Source organism: Sinohyriopsis cumingii, chromosome 17 (assembly GCF_028554795.1).
Source record: "Sinohyriopsis cumingii isolate HCF-2022 chromosome 17, ASM2855479v2, whole genome shotgun sequence".
NCBI lineage: Eukaryota > Metazoa > Mollusca > Bivalvia > Unionida > Unionidae > Sinohyriopsis > Sinohyriopsis cumingii.
The window spans coordinates 117,452,872-117,470,560 of record NC_142977.1 but is presented as its reverse complement, the minus strand read 5'-3'; the positions used below and the strand labels follow the sequence as shown (position 1 = coordinate 117,470,560).

General features: G+C 35.3%; 1 protein-coding gene across 1 annotated transcript in view; it reads right to left on the bottom strand.

Moving 5' to 3' along the window:
- Positions 1 to 3,393: 3,393 nt before the first annotated feature.
- LOC149779730 (uncharacterized) overlaps positions 3,394 to 17,689 on the bottom strand; it is a 38,900-nt gene continuing 24,604 nt past the window's right edge. Inside the window, exons 6-9 of the mRNA XM_089938461.1 lie at positions 12,330 to 12,583; positions 9,595 to 9,833; positions 5,396 to 5,517; positions 3,394 to 4,146 (exon numbers count right to left, since the gene is read on the bottom strand). Of these exons, the coding sequence (XP_089794587.1) occupies positions 4,115 to 4,146; positions 5,396 to 5,517; positions 9,595 to 9,833; positions 12,330 to 12,583 (647 nt within the window). The 3' untranslated portion in view covers positions 3,394 to 4,114. The remainder of the gene's footprint in view (positions 4,147 to 5,395; positions 5,518 to 9,594; positions 9,834 to 12,329; positions 12,584 to 17,689) is intronic.

The following is a 17,689-nucleotide window of genomic DNA, read 5'->3' as shown; positions in this document are numbered from 1 at the left end:
TATCGGTATTATTCGACACAAGAAAAAAAAAGAACGTTATTTTGTGCCGAGACATTTGTGGTAAACTTTCTTGCAAACGGATAGACAACGTTAGTCTAATTCACTGGTTGAATACAAGTCTGGATCCCTTTCAGTCTCGAGTTTGGCATGTTTGCCATTGAGACACTGTTGCTATCAGCTCAATAAAATGTCTCAAAGAGACCAGCCATTTAATTTTCGTGAGGGGCCAGGATTGGTGATGGATGTTTCTTTCGACCATGATAAAAAAGACAATTGTCTTATTTAAAGTAAAATACATTAAAGTTCGCATGGATTTTTAAACCATGCACCATGCACTAGCTTCTTATCATCAGCCCCCTACTAAATTTACGAATAGCAATGGCGGTGTTCAGGAATTACACATGATATACACAATACGTGCATATATTGCCATAAACAGCACACCCTGCTTACGATATGTTTCAAATCGCCATAAACAGCACACCCTGCTTACCATATGTTTCAAATCGCCATAAACGGCACACCCTGCTTACCATATGTTTCAACTCGAAACACTAGTTGCTAGAACTTACGATCAAAGAACTACATATTTCATTTATTTTGAGCAAAATATGTTTGCTTCCAGTTTGTTAACGTACACAAACCAGCACGGAAGTATTAAGCAGATCAGTAAAATTGTTTGATCTTTGTTTCAGCAGGTTGAACGTAATGAAAGTCTTTAAACTGTCTTGAACAGAATAATAGTCCCTAAACGTTTACTCGAAGCAAATTTCGATTGGCTGAAATCTCTGCTTGATATATCTTATTTATTACAATTTTGCCCATTTAAAAATTATCTCCACTTGGAAAACCTCTCAGACACGTACCATTTGAAGTTTCAAAATGTATTTCTCACACTGGGTCTTAGTATATACTCAGAAGTTCAGCTAGATTTATGACATGATGAGTTTGTTTATTACGTTTGTTTTTAGCTCTTTTTAAAAATAAACATGGCAGATATCAATACTTTGATAATGTTTAATCTTTCTTCCTTTCGTTTGTCATGCAGCGTATTTTTAACATAATATTTATTAAACCTTTTCATCCCATCTTTATAGAGACCGTCATTTCAAGCCATTATCTTGAAAACACGTTGCTTCTCAAAAGTGTAACAAATGTGAAAGCTCAAAACGTTTTGTCATTTTACTCGTCAGTGGTAAATATTTTTTTCACTGGTCAATGCTGTAGAGATGGAATTGATCACTGGACACTAAATGACGTTTTAAGTCTCTTGTCACAAATTATATTTTGCCTCATTTATTGCATCTTGCAGCCGTAGTGTGATAACTAATTTGTCATTGCCATTGCCATCAACCTGAGTGTAATAACTAATTTGCCGTTGCCATTGTCACAACCGTAGACATCAATTATGCACTACACTAATTCGATCGGTATTCAAACAAATACAATGATAATGGACACTTATATAATGCCAACAGATAATAAGAATGGATGCTGCCTTTTGAAGACATGCTTACTATGGTAGTTTAGTCTGAATGCAGATAACTGAATAAAGGCATGGACTTATAATAGTCTGTCTCAAAGGCATGGACTTATAATAGTCTGTCTTAAAGGCATGGACTTATAATAGTCTGTCTCATTATTGTCTTAAGTCCCTGTGTCGACCATACTCATGTGTAACCTTGAACTATCCATATGTGAACATGACGTAATAAGACGTCTCAAAGTACAAAATCATCTGATTTCATCAATATCTGGTGCAGTGATGGTATTTAAGATGAATAAAATGTTCTTAACTATCATTTTTTGTTTTCTTGAATTATATCTTTAGAATCGCTTCTGGCACATACAAGGTTAGTTCCTAAATTACGATCTTATTAGTATTAGAAGACGGTAATGAGAAGAAGAAAAAAAAAAAAAACAATTTCCTCTACTCAGGCACAGACATCTTAGTTTGAAACTTTCAGCAATATCACACTGATTCTTCAGCGACTACTGTTGATCAGGTGCTTTATAATTATTTTTGACTGGCCTACGGTTTTCCATTTATACACTTAGTGTGACATCTACTTTGTATGATATCAAAATTAAGCATCTTGCACAAGATTTGTCACATTCACATATACTTTTTTGTATTCTGTAAAGAAATAGGTACAGATACAAAATGGTTTCTTAAAAATATTCCCTGTTAAATCTATATATTGGTACATGCACACTAAGAGGAGGAAATTAATACATAGATCTAGCTGACCAATGAAACGAATAAAGCGCAAACTCACTAAAATAGGTGTCATTTTTGTCATATAATCTATTTTAACTCCACGTACGGATCACATAATTATAATCGTAACTGAAATAAACATTTCCTTAATACATGTACAATCAAATATACAAGCTAAAGAAATTATTGAACATGAATTTAATATATCTGTCAATGTCTGCGAGCCAGTAGAAATACTTAGAAGGCTAATTAGAATAACGAATAGAGAACGAGACATACACGTAGATATGCTAACACTTTTGGAAAATAGGAGTAAAAGGAAAATAAAAACATTAAACAAAATAACAGAAAACAACGATATAATTGCTATTCTTGTGGAATAAAGGATTTACCAAAACTGGTATCAGCTCAAATTAACAAACAGGACAGAAAAAAAGAAAAGCCCTTTTGTGAGAACTGTGCTTTATTATGAATCAAAATTAAAAGAACAAAATTCGTAATCAGTCATATATCTAACTTAGCAGGACTCTGTCGTTATATTTAAAAACTATCAAAACCAACATAAAGTTCCCCTTGTTAGATATTTTGATTATGAAAGTAATATTGAGTCATCAGTTCTAAAATGTACGTAACGTCAGTAATGCCACAGGCCACTAAACACTATAAATAAGGAATAAAATGCTTTGTGGACAATATAAACAACAAAGCACAAACCATTATGATTTACCATTATCTTATATAAACGCCCTAAAGAGAGGAAGTGAACAAGTTATTTGCGCTCATAGTATAAAAAAGATGACCGTATAATTAGATATTACAAATGTTTGTAGAAACTGTTTGTAAGGAACTTAGACAGAGGCAATCTGCTAAACTGATATTCACTAATAAAAAGAAAAACATAATTCCACAAATATATGCCATATCTGTGGAAAAAAACTTAAGAATGAAGACGGCAGAGCCTGTACAGCTGACTAAGGTTACCTTACAGTGCAATGTTATAATTGTTACAGTGGACTGTTACAAATCAGAGAGATTTCCTTATATCCTATACAGTGTGGGTGCAATGATATTATATTTTCTAACACTAGTTTCGGTTTCATAGCAACGGTCTGCATAATAAATTCATTTTCCCTTTGAAATGCAAATAAAAAGAAAAAAGAAAACTTCTTTAAGGATTTGTTTAAAATCGGAAGAATAAAACTTGTTTAATATGGTGTGAGAATATATCATATCAAAAGACTTATTCTCCACGACTCGAAACAAAACACGAATGCAATAATGTGTTCATTACCGACACATTAATCCCCTTACTAAACACTTTTATCAACAAAGTTAATATAATTTCGAAACAAAAGAAGAAAGAAAACGTGATATAGAATATCGACGACGGGACATCCGTGAAAGTAATCCAATACTTACAGCCTATATGTGCGATGCTGAACAAAATCACAAACTAAACATCTGTATCCAACACCAATAAAAGATTGTGAGACTAAATAAATATGCAATAAATCTCTGCATCGAACACAAAATCAACCATGTGAGATAAAATGGATATGAAATAAATCTCTGTATCAAGCACCGAATCAGTCATGTGAGATAAAATGAATATGCAATAAATCTCTGTATCAAACACAAAATCAACCATGTAAGATTAAATGGGTATACGATAATTCTGGGTATCTGAAAATCATTCTAATGATGCAAACCTTTTTAGATCGGAAACCTATGTTAGCGTATTAGTGTCACAGCAAATTATTCCTGATACATTTTGTGCAAAACGAAAAGGCAGAATGTCACTCGAATCTTGAATATAGGGGAAGATTATAATAAAAACAATGTTCGGGACAAAAAAACTAAGAAAAAAAGAAAAACATTTTATAATCGGAAAATTCATCCAAGATGTGTCCTCCCACTATTCAGATCTGAAAAAATAATAGTAAAAATAATCAATATTAAACGTAATAAGAATAATACAATCTGTTTATCCACCATCATAATGAAAAATGAAAACAAAAATGCTACTACTACTACAACTAATACTAATAATAATAGTAATTTGCACTAGATATACGCTACGAGATATTTGATCACGTGCACTAACAAGAGGTACGACCCCAAAGTAGAAAGAATTGAATGAAAACTGCCATGGTTAGCTTCCATACCGAGCACAGACTACATTACCGAAGGCCGGACATCGTACTAGTAGACAAGGAGGGGAATCTTGCTTTGATACTAAATAGGCATCATATCGTATGGACTATGGCTTTGATTCTTTTTGATAATTGTGCAAATAACGTTTATGTAACTGAGGCAACAAAAGCCGTTTCCACTGTTCAATCATTAAATCATCTATTAATTATTTCATTGATTTAAATAATATTAAAATTTTTAACACCATGTGATATCGCCCAATGTCTACAAATATATTCACAGAATGCAACAATGTTTAGCCTCATGCACCATTCTACCATTATGCACAACCTTTTTTACTATAGTGCACGTCTACGTTCACTATAGTATAATATTTTGTTCACTTTCATAAACTAATTTTCAAAATGCACCACCATGTCACAGAAGTGCACAAGCATGTTTACTATGTCTACATTTTAATGCACTTCTAGCCCACACAAAGGGGACAAGAAGTGTGCATTTTGTAGATATGTTTTTAGCGTGTGAGTGGGACTCAGGCCTTGCAAGAAAATAAGGAGGAAACTTACATCATGTTAGGACCATAACATGTCTGGATGACGCAAACGCAGATCATAGGAATTTTTAAATGTGGGGAGTTTTATCTCACAAAATAGGAGACAGTGTAACAAAGGTAAATTCAGGACAATTATTTTATTCGCATTTTAAAAAATAGTTTTGTATTTTGTGCGATAGTTTGTGTACATGTACATATCATTGGCTGAGCTGGTTACGCCTAGGCCGAACAGTTGAGAGTCTAACCTTAAATCTGGATTCCTATATTTTCTGTAGAAAAACACAATTTAAGGAGATTGCATACTCAAGTGAAGGAACTTTATAGAGAAAAGTCTGATGAAATGACAGAAAAGTATCAAGATTAACTTTAGAAAGTGAAGTCGTATTAAAGTCTGATGAAAGGACAGAAAAGTATCAGGATTAACTTTAGAAAGCGAAGTCGTATTAAAGTTCATTTATTATACGTACTGTGTCTCTCGTAAAGGTCGCGATATACCCTCACAGAGTTGTCATGCCTCTCTGGCGCTCTTGGAATCTGTTCAGGTTTGTGTTCTTGTATGGCGTGAGTCTTTCTCTGTCTACCGAAGCATCTATTAAGTTTACAATATTTACGATATATATATATATATATATATATATATATATATATATATATATATATATATATATATATATATATATATATATATATAGAGAGAGAGAGAGAGAGAGAGAGAGAGAGAGAGAGAGAACGTTTCAGCTAAAATACGAACTTTTATTTCTAGCACGTGGTTGTCTGATCATGTACAAATGACAAACTTGGGCAGCGACAAAGAAAGTGTGCAGATAGTTGTGCAATAAAACCGAGTTCGCTACCAATATCACATTTGTTACGGCTTCCCAGTGGAATAATTTGAATAAAGACGGAGCTATATTGTTTTCCAAACTGTGCTGACAATTTGACAACAAAGTCTGCAAAGAGAACCCACATTAGGTGCACTTACCCAGAAAAGCGATGGGTTGCTTTGTTCCTGTAATTTATTTGATCATAATGCTTGTTTTTTTCAAAAATAATGTAATGGTATAATAACGCTATTAAAAGTAATTAAACCTTTGATTATTAAAAAGGTAATATACGTTCCTGTTGCTTTAAATAATGGGATTAAATAATGCTTTGGGGTATATGAATAACCTTGAAGCACGAATCACTATTCTTCGATATCCCCGAATAAACGATAAAGCAGAGAACGAATGAATAATATGAAGATAATTCACGAAGCTCTTACAAAAAATCAAACGAACTCTGTGAAGGGATGGCAATGGTATGCATGAATCAAAACAATTAATATAAAGGTAGCTATTTAAGTTCAAGTTTGATTCTAGACACTGAAAATAAATTTGAAATTCGCTTTTCATAAGGTTATGCACTTTACAGAAGAAAAGACAGAGAGACCACATTTAAACGATACCAGCTATGGTTTGTTGCATATATATGATATTCAACTATCGCGTCAGATATAGATTGTGGTATCTTATAAGAAAAGCTGTTGGCTCCCTGCTGGTCTCCAAATATTGTCCTCAAATTTTCAGTAAGCTGTTTCCAATGTTGCGTTATTAAAATTTAGTGTATAAATGAGCAAAATATGACTTGATGTAATAGAACGTTAAGGGATTCATAAAAAGTGCTCTTTGTGCATTAGAATTTTGCAACTGGAAAGCAGTTCAAGTTATTTTAAAGAACGATCGTTCAGCGTATGTTTAGACTTTGGATAAGGACCTTTAATAAAATTAGGTTTGTATAAGGTCGTTCATCTATATAAAATTTAGGCCATAGATGCTAACCTTATATGTTTTAAAATGTTTCCAATAGTGTGCAGTATAACAACTTTATTTAGCTTGTGAAAGGTACCAAGTACGAATGATACTGATAATTGGTTGATTCAATGGAACAAAACGACATGCATAGAGTAGAAGAGTTAATTGGTATTTGATAGTTGCAACGGACAACTGGTTCAAGTTGTTTCAAATAACGACTTTTGCCTATGATTGAGGTATAGATTCTACCATTAAATTTTTAAACAAGAGTTTAGAACTAATGCACAGTCTACTGAAAAAAAAGTATTTTACTTTTTAACTTAAATAAATAATGCAAAGTGTGACATAATATGAAAACACGCATCAAAAGGAGCAACTGAGAGTCATTCGTCAAACAGTACAGAATATATTATGAAGCGACGTCTATAATATTTTAAAGCTACGTCTAAAATGGTACTTAATTTTTATTGATGGTACTAGTAACTGCTTTTTTACTTTAAATAAATTGTTTACAATTCAGTGAATTTCACAGGAAATATACTTTCAGATAACAAGATATATAATAAGATTGCTACTAACATGAACAGATTTAGATAATGGGGTCATCGGAGAGTTTACTCCGCAGACCAAAGTGATTGTCGATGTGAGATCTCGTGGTTTAGTTACCACTATAATTAAATTCTTTCTAAAAAATTAAAGAGATCATAGAAATGATAATACAAGTTTTCTTTGCGTGTTAAATGTTGACAATGTATTCCAGATATACCACATAACAATCATAAGAGCAAATCGCATATTGAGGCGCTATATCAAATGTGTGTTTTCTCGGTAGACTTGCAATGTTGATGCCCAAATGTACTCTCTTTATCAAGCACCGTCAAGTGATGCCAACAACAGCTATTGATCAGTCGACCAGGTGCCATTCTTTGTGCTACGAAGTCTCTGCTTGATCTTATTTAACTGATTTAGTCTTTATGGATTGTATTAAATGTACATATGCAAAAATCGTCCCTATAAAGGAAAAATATTTTTCCCAGCTAACAGGACGCATTGCATATTTGCTCCATATGTTCAATGTCCTCTGTGTTAATTGATGTATTTGGTTTAAAAGGCATGAATGTCACTAAAAAAGAAAACATATTGCATGCAGGTTCAGTGTAAATTTAGCTTCTAGGAATTTTGCTTATTGGGTTCTGATTGGTTGCTTAGCCTATTAAGTTGCTAGAGACAAAAACTGACGAGTAACGCTTATATCAACGTAATCATTTATCGATGACAGTTATCAAAATATGAAACCTTTTAAGCGTGAAAACCATAGGACCAATAGATCAAACAACAGACTTCAGGTTTGTTAAAAATGTTTGATATGGCCAAGATCCATTTATTTGGCTAATAGCAGCAAATTTTCAAGCTATCCTAATAACCCTTTCCTACCTTAACGACCGGTTTACAAACTAGGCCATTGAAAGTTTACCCCTGTTTCATCGAACAATTATATTGGTACATATCTGTTCACGTTAATAAAACATGATGGTTTGTACCATGAACGAGATAAGTTTAATAGTTCTAACAGAGCTATAGACAGATAGGTAGTGGACAATACATACAGCTGGAGAATTTGATCATCAAATGAGTTTGCTACCTGCAGCAAAGTGCAGAATTTTCGACGCAAGGACCGTGAACACAAAAGGAAAATAAATCGAAGAACAAAAGCTCGATATCGTTCACGGCAGCAGCACCGATGGCATAGGAAAGAGACAATCCACAATATGAATCATCTAAAATACTAGCACCAACCCTCTCAGCTTCTCTCTTTCAAAATATGGCCTGAGAAATTTCTTTTCAATTTTGTATGGACCATATGTTAGTGAATAAGCGTTCTATTTGTCTATTAATATTACTGAGGATTCTAATTTATTTAGTAAATCTGAGGTTACAATTGACAAACATTTGCAACATAACCGTAGGAATATCATATAGAGCAGCAGCTCTTTTGTCTATTGACTGAAATTTAAACAAATTAAATTTTCTTATAAAACTATTGAGACATTTCCCTATCAAGTTCCTGTGTATTTAAAAACCGATCACTTCTATTCAAGCACGATGAGATTGAAGATTATACACAATATTTGCTTACCTCCGAATCTGAAGAGCTTAACAACGTGCAAAAGTACGCACCTCCTAAACTGAGGATTTGACAACGGAATAGCTCGACTAAGAATTGGCAATTGTACGAGTTTCAAAATCAATGTTAGCAAATATTGAATGTACTTTAACTAACATTTAAGAGATATATTAAAATGAACTTTGCCAGTCATACAAATAGACTTAGTAATTTAGCCGATTGTTTGGAACTACTTTGTTACTATTAGCATACAAGCGTGATCTCCTAGTTGGTCGGCGTAACGATAACATAAAAAACTGGACAGAAAATGGCCAGATAGGAGTGGCGCTTACTTAGCTGCGGTGATGCAGAGTGTATTGGGGTAAAAGCAGGAAATTTCAAATTCTTGCGACTTTTTAAAGAGAAAACAAAAGAGAAGAAAACATAACCATATTGCTTAGAATTATTTTCTTAACAATATCCAAACAAATATTGCAGATCTAATCCGCATGTTAACAAGTTACTGAATGTTTATTTTATTAAAAATAGATGGATACATTATTACATTAAATTTCAACGCACCAATAATTTCTTGTAATGAAACCGAAAACAGAGAGCTTGAAAGAACTGTAAATTAATTTGCTATCTGTATAATATTGAAGTTATGTAAATACCAGTGGTCTATAAAATCTGCATCATATGCATTAATACTGACAGTGAACCTAGGCAATGTTATGAATTAAGAGAAGAACAAACAGTAAACTCTTACTGTCTAAAGCTCAACTTCGGTGCTCCCTTGCGGTTGATCTCGCACAAAAACCAGATAAGGAATCCAATGATGACTAGTCCAATAATGCTGCTCACCGATATCCATGCCACATTTCTACCGTCTTGTAGAAAAGTTTTGTACCCAGTGGCGACCGTGGTGGTGGAAACCGTGGTCGTATCGGAAACAACAATCGTGACAGTAGCTGTTGTTACAATGCCTCCACCATCCGTGGCTAAAACCTTCAAATTCATTTCATTTAGTTAGTTCCTGTGTTTTGTTTATTCGTAAAAGATACAATTGTATTAAAATCAGCTCTTCTGGCTATATTCCCTTCGTCTTGCCGTAACAACATCTGCTAACGCCTGACTACGGATTGCACTCTTCGATCAGCCAATCAAACTGCAGTTTGTTGCAGGATTTTGCAGAAAATAAAAAACAGATAGAAATAGAATGTTCCCATTTTAGTACACAGTGATACAAAACAAAAATATTCAGAAATTCTTGGATGCCACTGTTGAAAATGCTCGAATCCACACAGGGCTACCTCACATAGAAAAGTATATCCTTTATAAAAGAAAACCACGTGTATCAAATGTAGAGATACCATCTCATCTCTAATCCAACCAATATAGTGCCACAGTTACTCCATTTTTTATACAAACAACCAATCATCATCCCTTCAATCCATTTTTAACTTACCGACGCCGAACTTAAACATCACTTCTATTAGTGTGTGCTAGATCTATGCCAGTCATCGTTTTGGAAGCACATATGAAAAGTTGATACCAACATAAATCTGATTGACTCAGTTATTCTTTTGGTCTCGTATTTTGTTGGTCGGTCTGAGTTGAAGTAAAATGCCACAGCCCGTGACAAGAGCAGGACTTTTGCAGATCTTGTCACGGAACGATTCATGGGAACTAAGTCAGAAGATCGTATTAAATAATAATAATAATAATAATAATAATAATAATAATAATAATTATATTGATAATATTACAAATAAACTCGTTACCCAATAATAATATATAAATGCACAGTAAGTTTCGTTCGACTGAAGATTGGGTGTCAATAATTTATATTCGCGTATATTTCCTATTACCTTTAGTTGTAATAAAGGTTGAAGGATTTGTGGCTGTTTGTGTAACAGGCAATTTTCTAGCGAAAGTATATGCATGCATGTATCATCAACTACATCGCAGGTCTGTAAATGGAGATAAGATTTACTAAATATTTATCCTGTTGGCTCCATTAACTTCGGTGATCAATACAATTATGAACACGCGCCACATTTTGTTTTTTGAATAATATCTGTCATACAAACCAAACTGTTGTATATATTTGTTCTGTATAAGGTGCTTCGGAAATGAAACTTTGCCAATGGACTAATGACAGGGTCAGACTAGATCGTGTTTTACCTACCGTAAACGTTGTCCCAACCTGTATCTTAAAATCGTTGATTCCGGCAGTCTGTTCGATATTATACGGTACCCAACAATACGAATTATTATCTGCCCATCTCTTCCTAACTGAATTTTCTTCAGAATTTAGTCCAAGCGAGCAATTTAGTAAGAAAGTGTAGCTGTTGTGATATAATTTTCTTTCTTTTAAAATGTTATTCGAGACCTTTGATAGTCCCTTATTGGTGCTTTAAAATGTTATTCGACCTTTGATAGTCACTCAGTGTTGGGTTCTGTGCTGGTTTCAAAACGATGTCAGAAACGCATAGAAACGTTTAAGCTATTTAGAGAATTGCTGAATTGTTTAGTATTGTACGAAATATCCGCAGCACAAAATAACCGTGCAATTACTTTTATTGGGACTGTTGCCATAAGCTTCTGATTAATGTGTGAAATACTGTCAGCACAAAATAACTGCAATTACTTTTATTGGGACTGTTGTCATAAGCTTTGGTACAATGGGCGAAATATCCTTAACACAAAATAAAACTGAATTAATTTTACTGGGATGTTTACCCTCGTTCTTTTATATAAAATATCTTCATGTTGAAGGTTCCTGCATTTGCTTTTACGCTAGCAGAGTCCAAACATGTGAGGGTGCATTTTTTAAGCACCCAACTGTTGCAAAATCCATAAGTACTACTTAGAATCAAAAACGATTTTCCATCCATTATTGGTGCAAAGTATTTAAAATATGTTGAAAACGATACATTTCAAAGCACGTACGTATCTATTTAAACGATGCATCTTTCATGCTATACTTAAATTTAATATTCGACTATTATAGTAGAGTCTGATGCATTGGAAAAAGAAAAGATAAGAATCATTTTTCAATCTTTTGCCTACGTGGTGACATCATATATATTTCCATCGGTTGAAAAATCCAGAGGCAGATTACGACACACTCGTGTAAAAAAAACAAAAACATTCAATAAATTTTGTTTTTAAAGTTTTAAAGTTTAAAAATCCTTATAAAAGCAATGGTCTGTATAATTTGTTTAAATACTGAATAAATAGATGTCAAATAGCAAAACCAGATCAAGTGTGAGACCATAAGAGCACCGAGTTGAGCCAAAGATTGATAACCTTGCATCCCTGATGTGATTCCGTACTTTTACTTACACTCTTCGTCCTATAAATAGATAGTGGTGTATTAGACTAATCAGATAGTCGGAATTTCATCCTTATCCCAACGAAGGGCAAACTGCTTGTCCATATGGATGAAATCAGTTTAGTAATAATATACAATAATTAATTAAAATTAATTAAATTTACCTGAATTAAAATTGTCGAGCCAGAACCTAAAGGACTGACAGACTTCTGCGTGTAAATAGAACCACGACTAGTGATGCCAAAGTAAGCACTTCCCAGGGATGTTTGGTTCAGAGTCAAGGTCACAGTACCATACGTTCCAATATCCGCATCCGAAACATTCACGGTGCCTAAGACCGTAGCAGTGGCAGCATAATAGCTAACGAAAAAACTGTATGTTGAGGGGATGAATACAGGTGCATTGTCATTGATATCATCTGCAAGACAAGGTAGATACATATATAATAACAACATAATAACACCAGCTAAATAAAACGTAATAGTAATTTTGTTGCTTACATTGAATGACCAGAAACCAACATATTACACCCTGTAACATCTTACCAATGTAAAATCAACCCGCAAAAGTTTCAAATTTTGATGTCTTCCTTCAAATATCTAGCTCGATGAGAGAAGATAGATACGAAAACCCCACCACTCATGTATGTATATTGGATTGTATAGCATTATCGTATCTTATCTTGTCTTATCTTATCGTCCGTTTTGTTAACTTTCTTGCTGGCTAAGGGTTACTTAATTTATTTTTTATGAAAGTCAGCTTTAAGGTGTGATGCCAACAACGGATGTTTGGTTATATTTTCATTCAGCAATTAGACGATTGTGTGGCCTATCGCTTCAAAGGAATTAGGTTCGTTGAGTTGCTAAGAAGGCCAGATTTCTGCGTTCAGTTATATGTGAAAAGGTTGTGCCAAGCACGGTGAACATCAAACCAGGCGTACCAGCCAATCGTAGTTAGAGGGATTTAAAACCCTACAAGTAGGAGGAGCTAGTGTCTCAGACCGACAGGGATACAAAAAAAAAATATCCTACCATGCCTATGTCTAATTAATCAGTGGTTTCCTGATATTTAGGAAGAACAGAGGATACAAGGAAATATCAAACAGAATTCAGGAGGGAACGACGAATCCCAGCGAGAGACTCGTTATCCTGACACCAGGACGACCAGTCCTGACACTTACCTCTTAATGCGTAGCGCCAAGCGAGGCAGCTGGAAAAGGAATTGAACTGGGAAAGAAATAGAAAGCTTCTACAGGTCGGAAATATCAAGCCCTAATATTTGTGTTGATTTGTTTTGATAGGAATTTAATAGACTGTGCATTATAACGTATAGCTTTTTATTATGACATGGAACGTAACAAATCGTAGAAGTATTAGAGAATATTACATAATAGTGATTAGTTGAATATATTTAAAAATTTAATTGGGATGTGCATTTGCATTTATCAGTATGTAGATAAGGAATTACGTGAAAAAGATAGAGCGGATTTGTATGCATATTTATTCACGTATTTCTAATGCGTGTGTTACGAAAGTTCGTTGCTTATATAATATTTGTATGTAGAGCAAGGCATAAATGCCATGCGTAGACGTTGGTGTGTGAAGAAGGCACGGTAAAGCGTTCGCCATTTCTCTGAAGAAACGTCCATGAGGGAGTGGTAGATTACAAGGATGTTTATAGGGAGAACAGGATGTACGTCCATTATATTTTCTTCAGGAAGCTGCCAGGTTGCGTGTAAGAGACGGCATTAAATGCTCAAGAGAGGGAAGGAGGAAGTACAAGAATAGTATAGAAGGAGTGCGAAAGGTAGGAGTACAAGTAGTAGCACAAGAAAGGTGCAGGAGAATGGGAAATAGTACAAGAAGCGGCACATGGGGGAGAAGAAGGGAGAATAGAAGACGAACGAATGCCAATGAGTACAAGGGACTTTTCACTGAAATGAGATTCTCCCACATTAGGACGTTAATACTCATATGATGTAATAAAGAAAGGCATTTGTTAACGGGCCAATTAATGCACTCATTTATAAGTGTAGTGTAATTGGATGATTTATATCCATACACTATTTAAATAGTTTTATATATTATTAATACTGATTGAATTGTTATTTGTTTACTTTGAGTTGTTCATGCATTTAGGATGTTAGCATTACTGACGAGAGGTCTTGATTTATTGAAAATATAAATGTCCACATTTCTGCGATATTAGCCCTAATACTGTAGAGTTTTGTGAAATAAGTGAACGCTTCGTCCATGATTTTAAATAGACATATAGTTTTTTGCGCGAAAAATTATTATCAGTTAGTTACTATTGTAAAATTGAAAACTGAGAATCTCTACATGTTCGGTGTAAATGTGCATGTATAAAACCTTATGATTTACTTGCAGAATTAGCAAAACAAATACTGGGCCAGATATCTCCTACCTGAAGCAAGTTAGCATTTGTAAAAACTGGTATTTCATTTGGCAGTGGTTTATAGCTCCTCGTTAACTCTGTAAAAAGTCGAGATAATGTATCATTTGCATAAAGCATAACTTTACGACGGACAGACAGATGATAAAGGAATATAACGCCATAGTTTAGACATTTGGTTACGACGGGAAATGACTCGCGGGAATCATTGAAACCAGAATCAAAGAACATAAAGCAAATAGAGAAGCGGAACGACACGCGTTGGAAGCAGAAAACGAACCGCAAAGGCGAGTTGTTGAAGCAGAGAAAGAAAGAGAGGGGTTATGAAGAGAATCAGAGAGAGAGAGAGAGAGAGAGAGAGTACATCCTCGAGATGAAGAGATTGAGATTGCATATCAAGTCTGCGAAGAGAGAGGACGCAAGTACAAACCATGAAGGAAACGGGAGACAGATTCCTTACCATCGTATTGTCCAGCTAAACATGGCGCGGTTTAACGAGCTTGAGAAATCGATCGATGATTTCCTCATTTAGTTTGAGAAACTCACGTGCACAAAAAAAAAAAAAAAAATCCTGAGACGCATTGGACGATAAACGTCTCTGCATTTCTCCCACAACCTAGCAATAGACCAGGATGATGACTACAACACGCTGAAAAAGGCACTTCTTTGTCATTATCTGCTTACCACCGAGAGGTATCGGAAACATTTTCGTGAGTCCACAATAAAGTCAACCGAAACCCACTCACAGTTTCAGACACGTGTTTGCGTGGTGTTTGAGAAGTGGAAGAAGATGTACGAGGTTGAGCGGACGTACGAAGACTTGCCTGAGGTGATCATCAAGGAACGCGTCTTGAGCACGTACAGACGAGAGCTGGCGGTGTTCCTGTTACAGAGAGAGAGAGAGAGAGAGAGAGAGAGAGCACAAGACACTGAAGGAGATAGACAGAATGGTTAAGCGATACGAACAAGCGCACTCGACGACTAGGATCTCGGAGGGAATAGACCGACCGCGCCCCACTGAGTCGCTCTGTGTGGGTGAGGGAGCGGCAGCCGGACGTAACCGTCAAGCGGACGGGAAGATTGGGGGTGTACGTACGGGGAAGGATTCCATCCACCGACGCCGACGGACTCTGACCACGGAGAAGGGGTTTGTAGGATGGCGGGAGCTCAAGGGCAGGCAGACCCAGGCGAATGCCGTTATTAAGATTACACTTGGGGCCGAGGAGAGCTGTAAGCACAAAGCACCGCTCAGCGGTCTTTGAACTTGGTTGCGCGCTCATATATTCGTTTAAAAACTAAATCTCGTTCTGGTCTACTTACAATTGATGAAATTTAGAATTAATTTGTGAATGCATGGGTGTTAAACCAATTTTTTCCAGTAGGTCTGGAATAGAGAGATTTTATTTTTCTATTGATCCAACTAAATTCAGCTTTTTTATTTGCGTTGGACAGGATTTATTGGCTGGGTCAATTTCTAATAATGTACATGTGACTTGAGTGACTCCTGTACATGTGTATCTGCCTTTTTATGGATTCTTTTGAATCACCATGTGGGGAAAATATGAATTAAATTATCAGAATGGTATTTCAAATAATGCGTGTCTCTCATTTGTTGTGGACATTGCGGATATCACGTTCATTCGTTTGATTGGTTGAAAGTTTTTATTGTGCCTCAGTGACTTTATTCACATGGTCAACTTTATGATCTCTGCATTCAAACGGACCAATTAGCTTGTTTAATTCATCCGCAGACAAATCTAAAATCTCCTGTGTCTGCTACATGACCGAACATTGTGTACAATCAAAAGTAGTTTCTAATAGACGATACTATTTTAGCATGATGCAGTACAGTATGGAAAAAACACTGCACAATTATTACAACTTAAAGCTGACGGAGAAAAAAATGAGAATATAATAAATAATGAATACTGCATGGTTGTGAAGCCATACACCATTACGTTTCGTCATAGCGTGAAATTCGTGGCTTCATGCATTTGAACAGATAAATATTCTTAAGGGAAAACAAATTGCCAGTTCTTTTATGAAGTAATGATATAAAACAATTGCATACCTTTTATGAGCAAGCAAACCCATCATACTGACCTACGCTTAGAAGACTAACAAAAAATAAAAGTCACCCCCCCCCCCAATAAAACCACACACAAATAATCGCTTCAATTTAATGGTATATCAACGATGCAGAGTACATACTAGACATATATATATAGTTGAGACTAGACAAGATGGCCGATATCGCTGAACCGGCTTGAAGAAGCTGTTCCGTTTTTTAGTGCCGTTTTCATGATATTTGTGCTTGTTGCCTGTTTTCATCTTCGTTATTTTGTTCATTATGTATTGGCTGTTAAATTCGTATGTGTTTCTTCATCTCCTTGTTTTGGAAACGAGAACAATTAGACTTTTTCTCAGCTGTCTTGCTCCACTGTTTTTGAACAAACCACCATCACGTGATACTCGCCAGTCAACCCGTTTATGCAACGATGGACCCTCATTAATTGCTTTAAAAGATCTCTCCTTGGCTCTCCACACTACATTGTGCTCTAGACTAAACGTACTGGGACTACATTCATCATTACCTAAATGTAAACAGAAGCGAATAAAGAAACGTTGTTTCAAAGCTGGCCGGCGTAGAACAGGAAGAAGAATCCCAGTTATCTCCCTTATTTCGGCCCAACCATTTAAAACAAATTCGACCGTTAATTTAGATAACCTAATTCAAATCCCTATTAATTCGTCAAGCTTTGTGTCAGCTATCGAAGAAATACCTTTGCGCATTGCATTATTCAATGCCCAATGAGTAGGACCACCGGAAAAGCGGACAGAAATAGTTAATTTTATCAACGACCAGAATGGTGACATATTTTTCGTGACAGGAACATGGCTAAAAACATCAGGCGATGAGCCCAAGTGTGCGGATCTAACACCCACTGGTTACTCCATCAAGTCGTTCCTCCGTAATTCTCGCGGAGGTGGAATTACTGTCATCACAAAGAACTCCATGATAAAACGTCTTAACTACACAACAACATTCAATTTCCACCACACATCGTTTGAACTAGTCCACACCATACTCACACTGGAGCAAAGGTCAGTC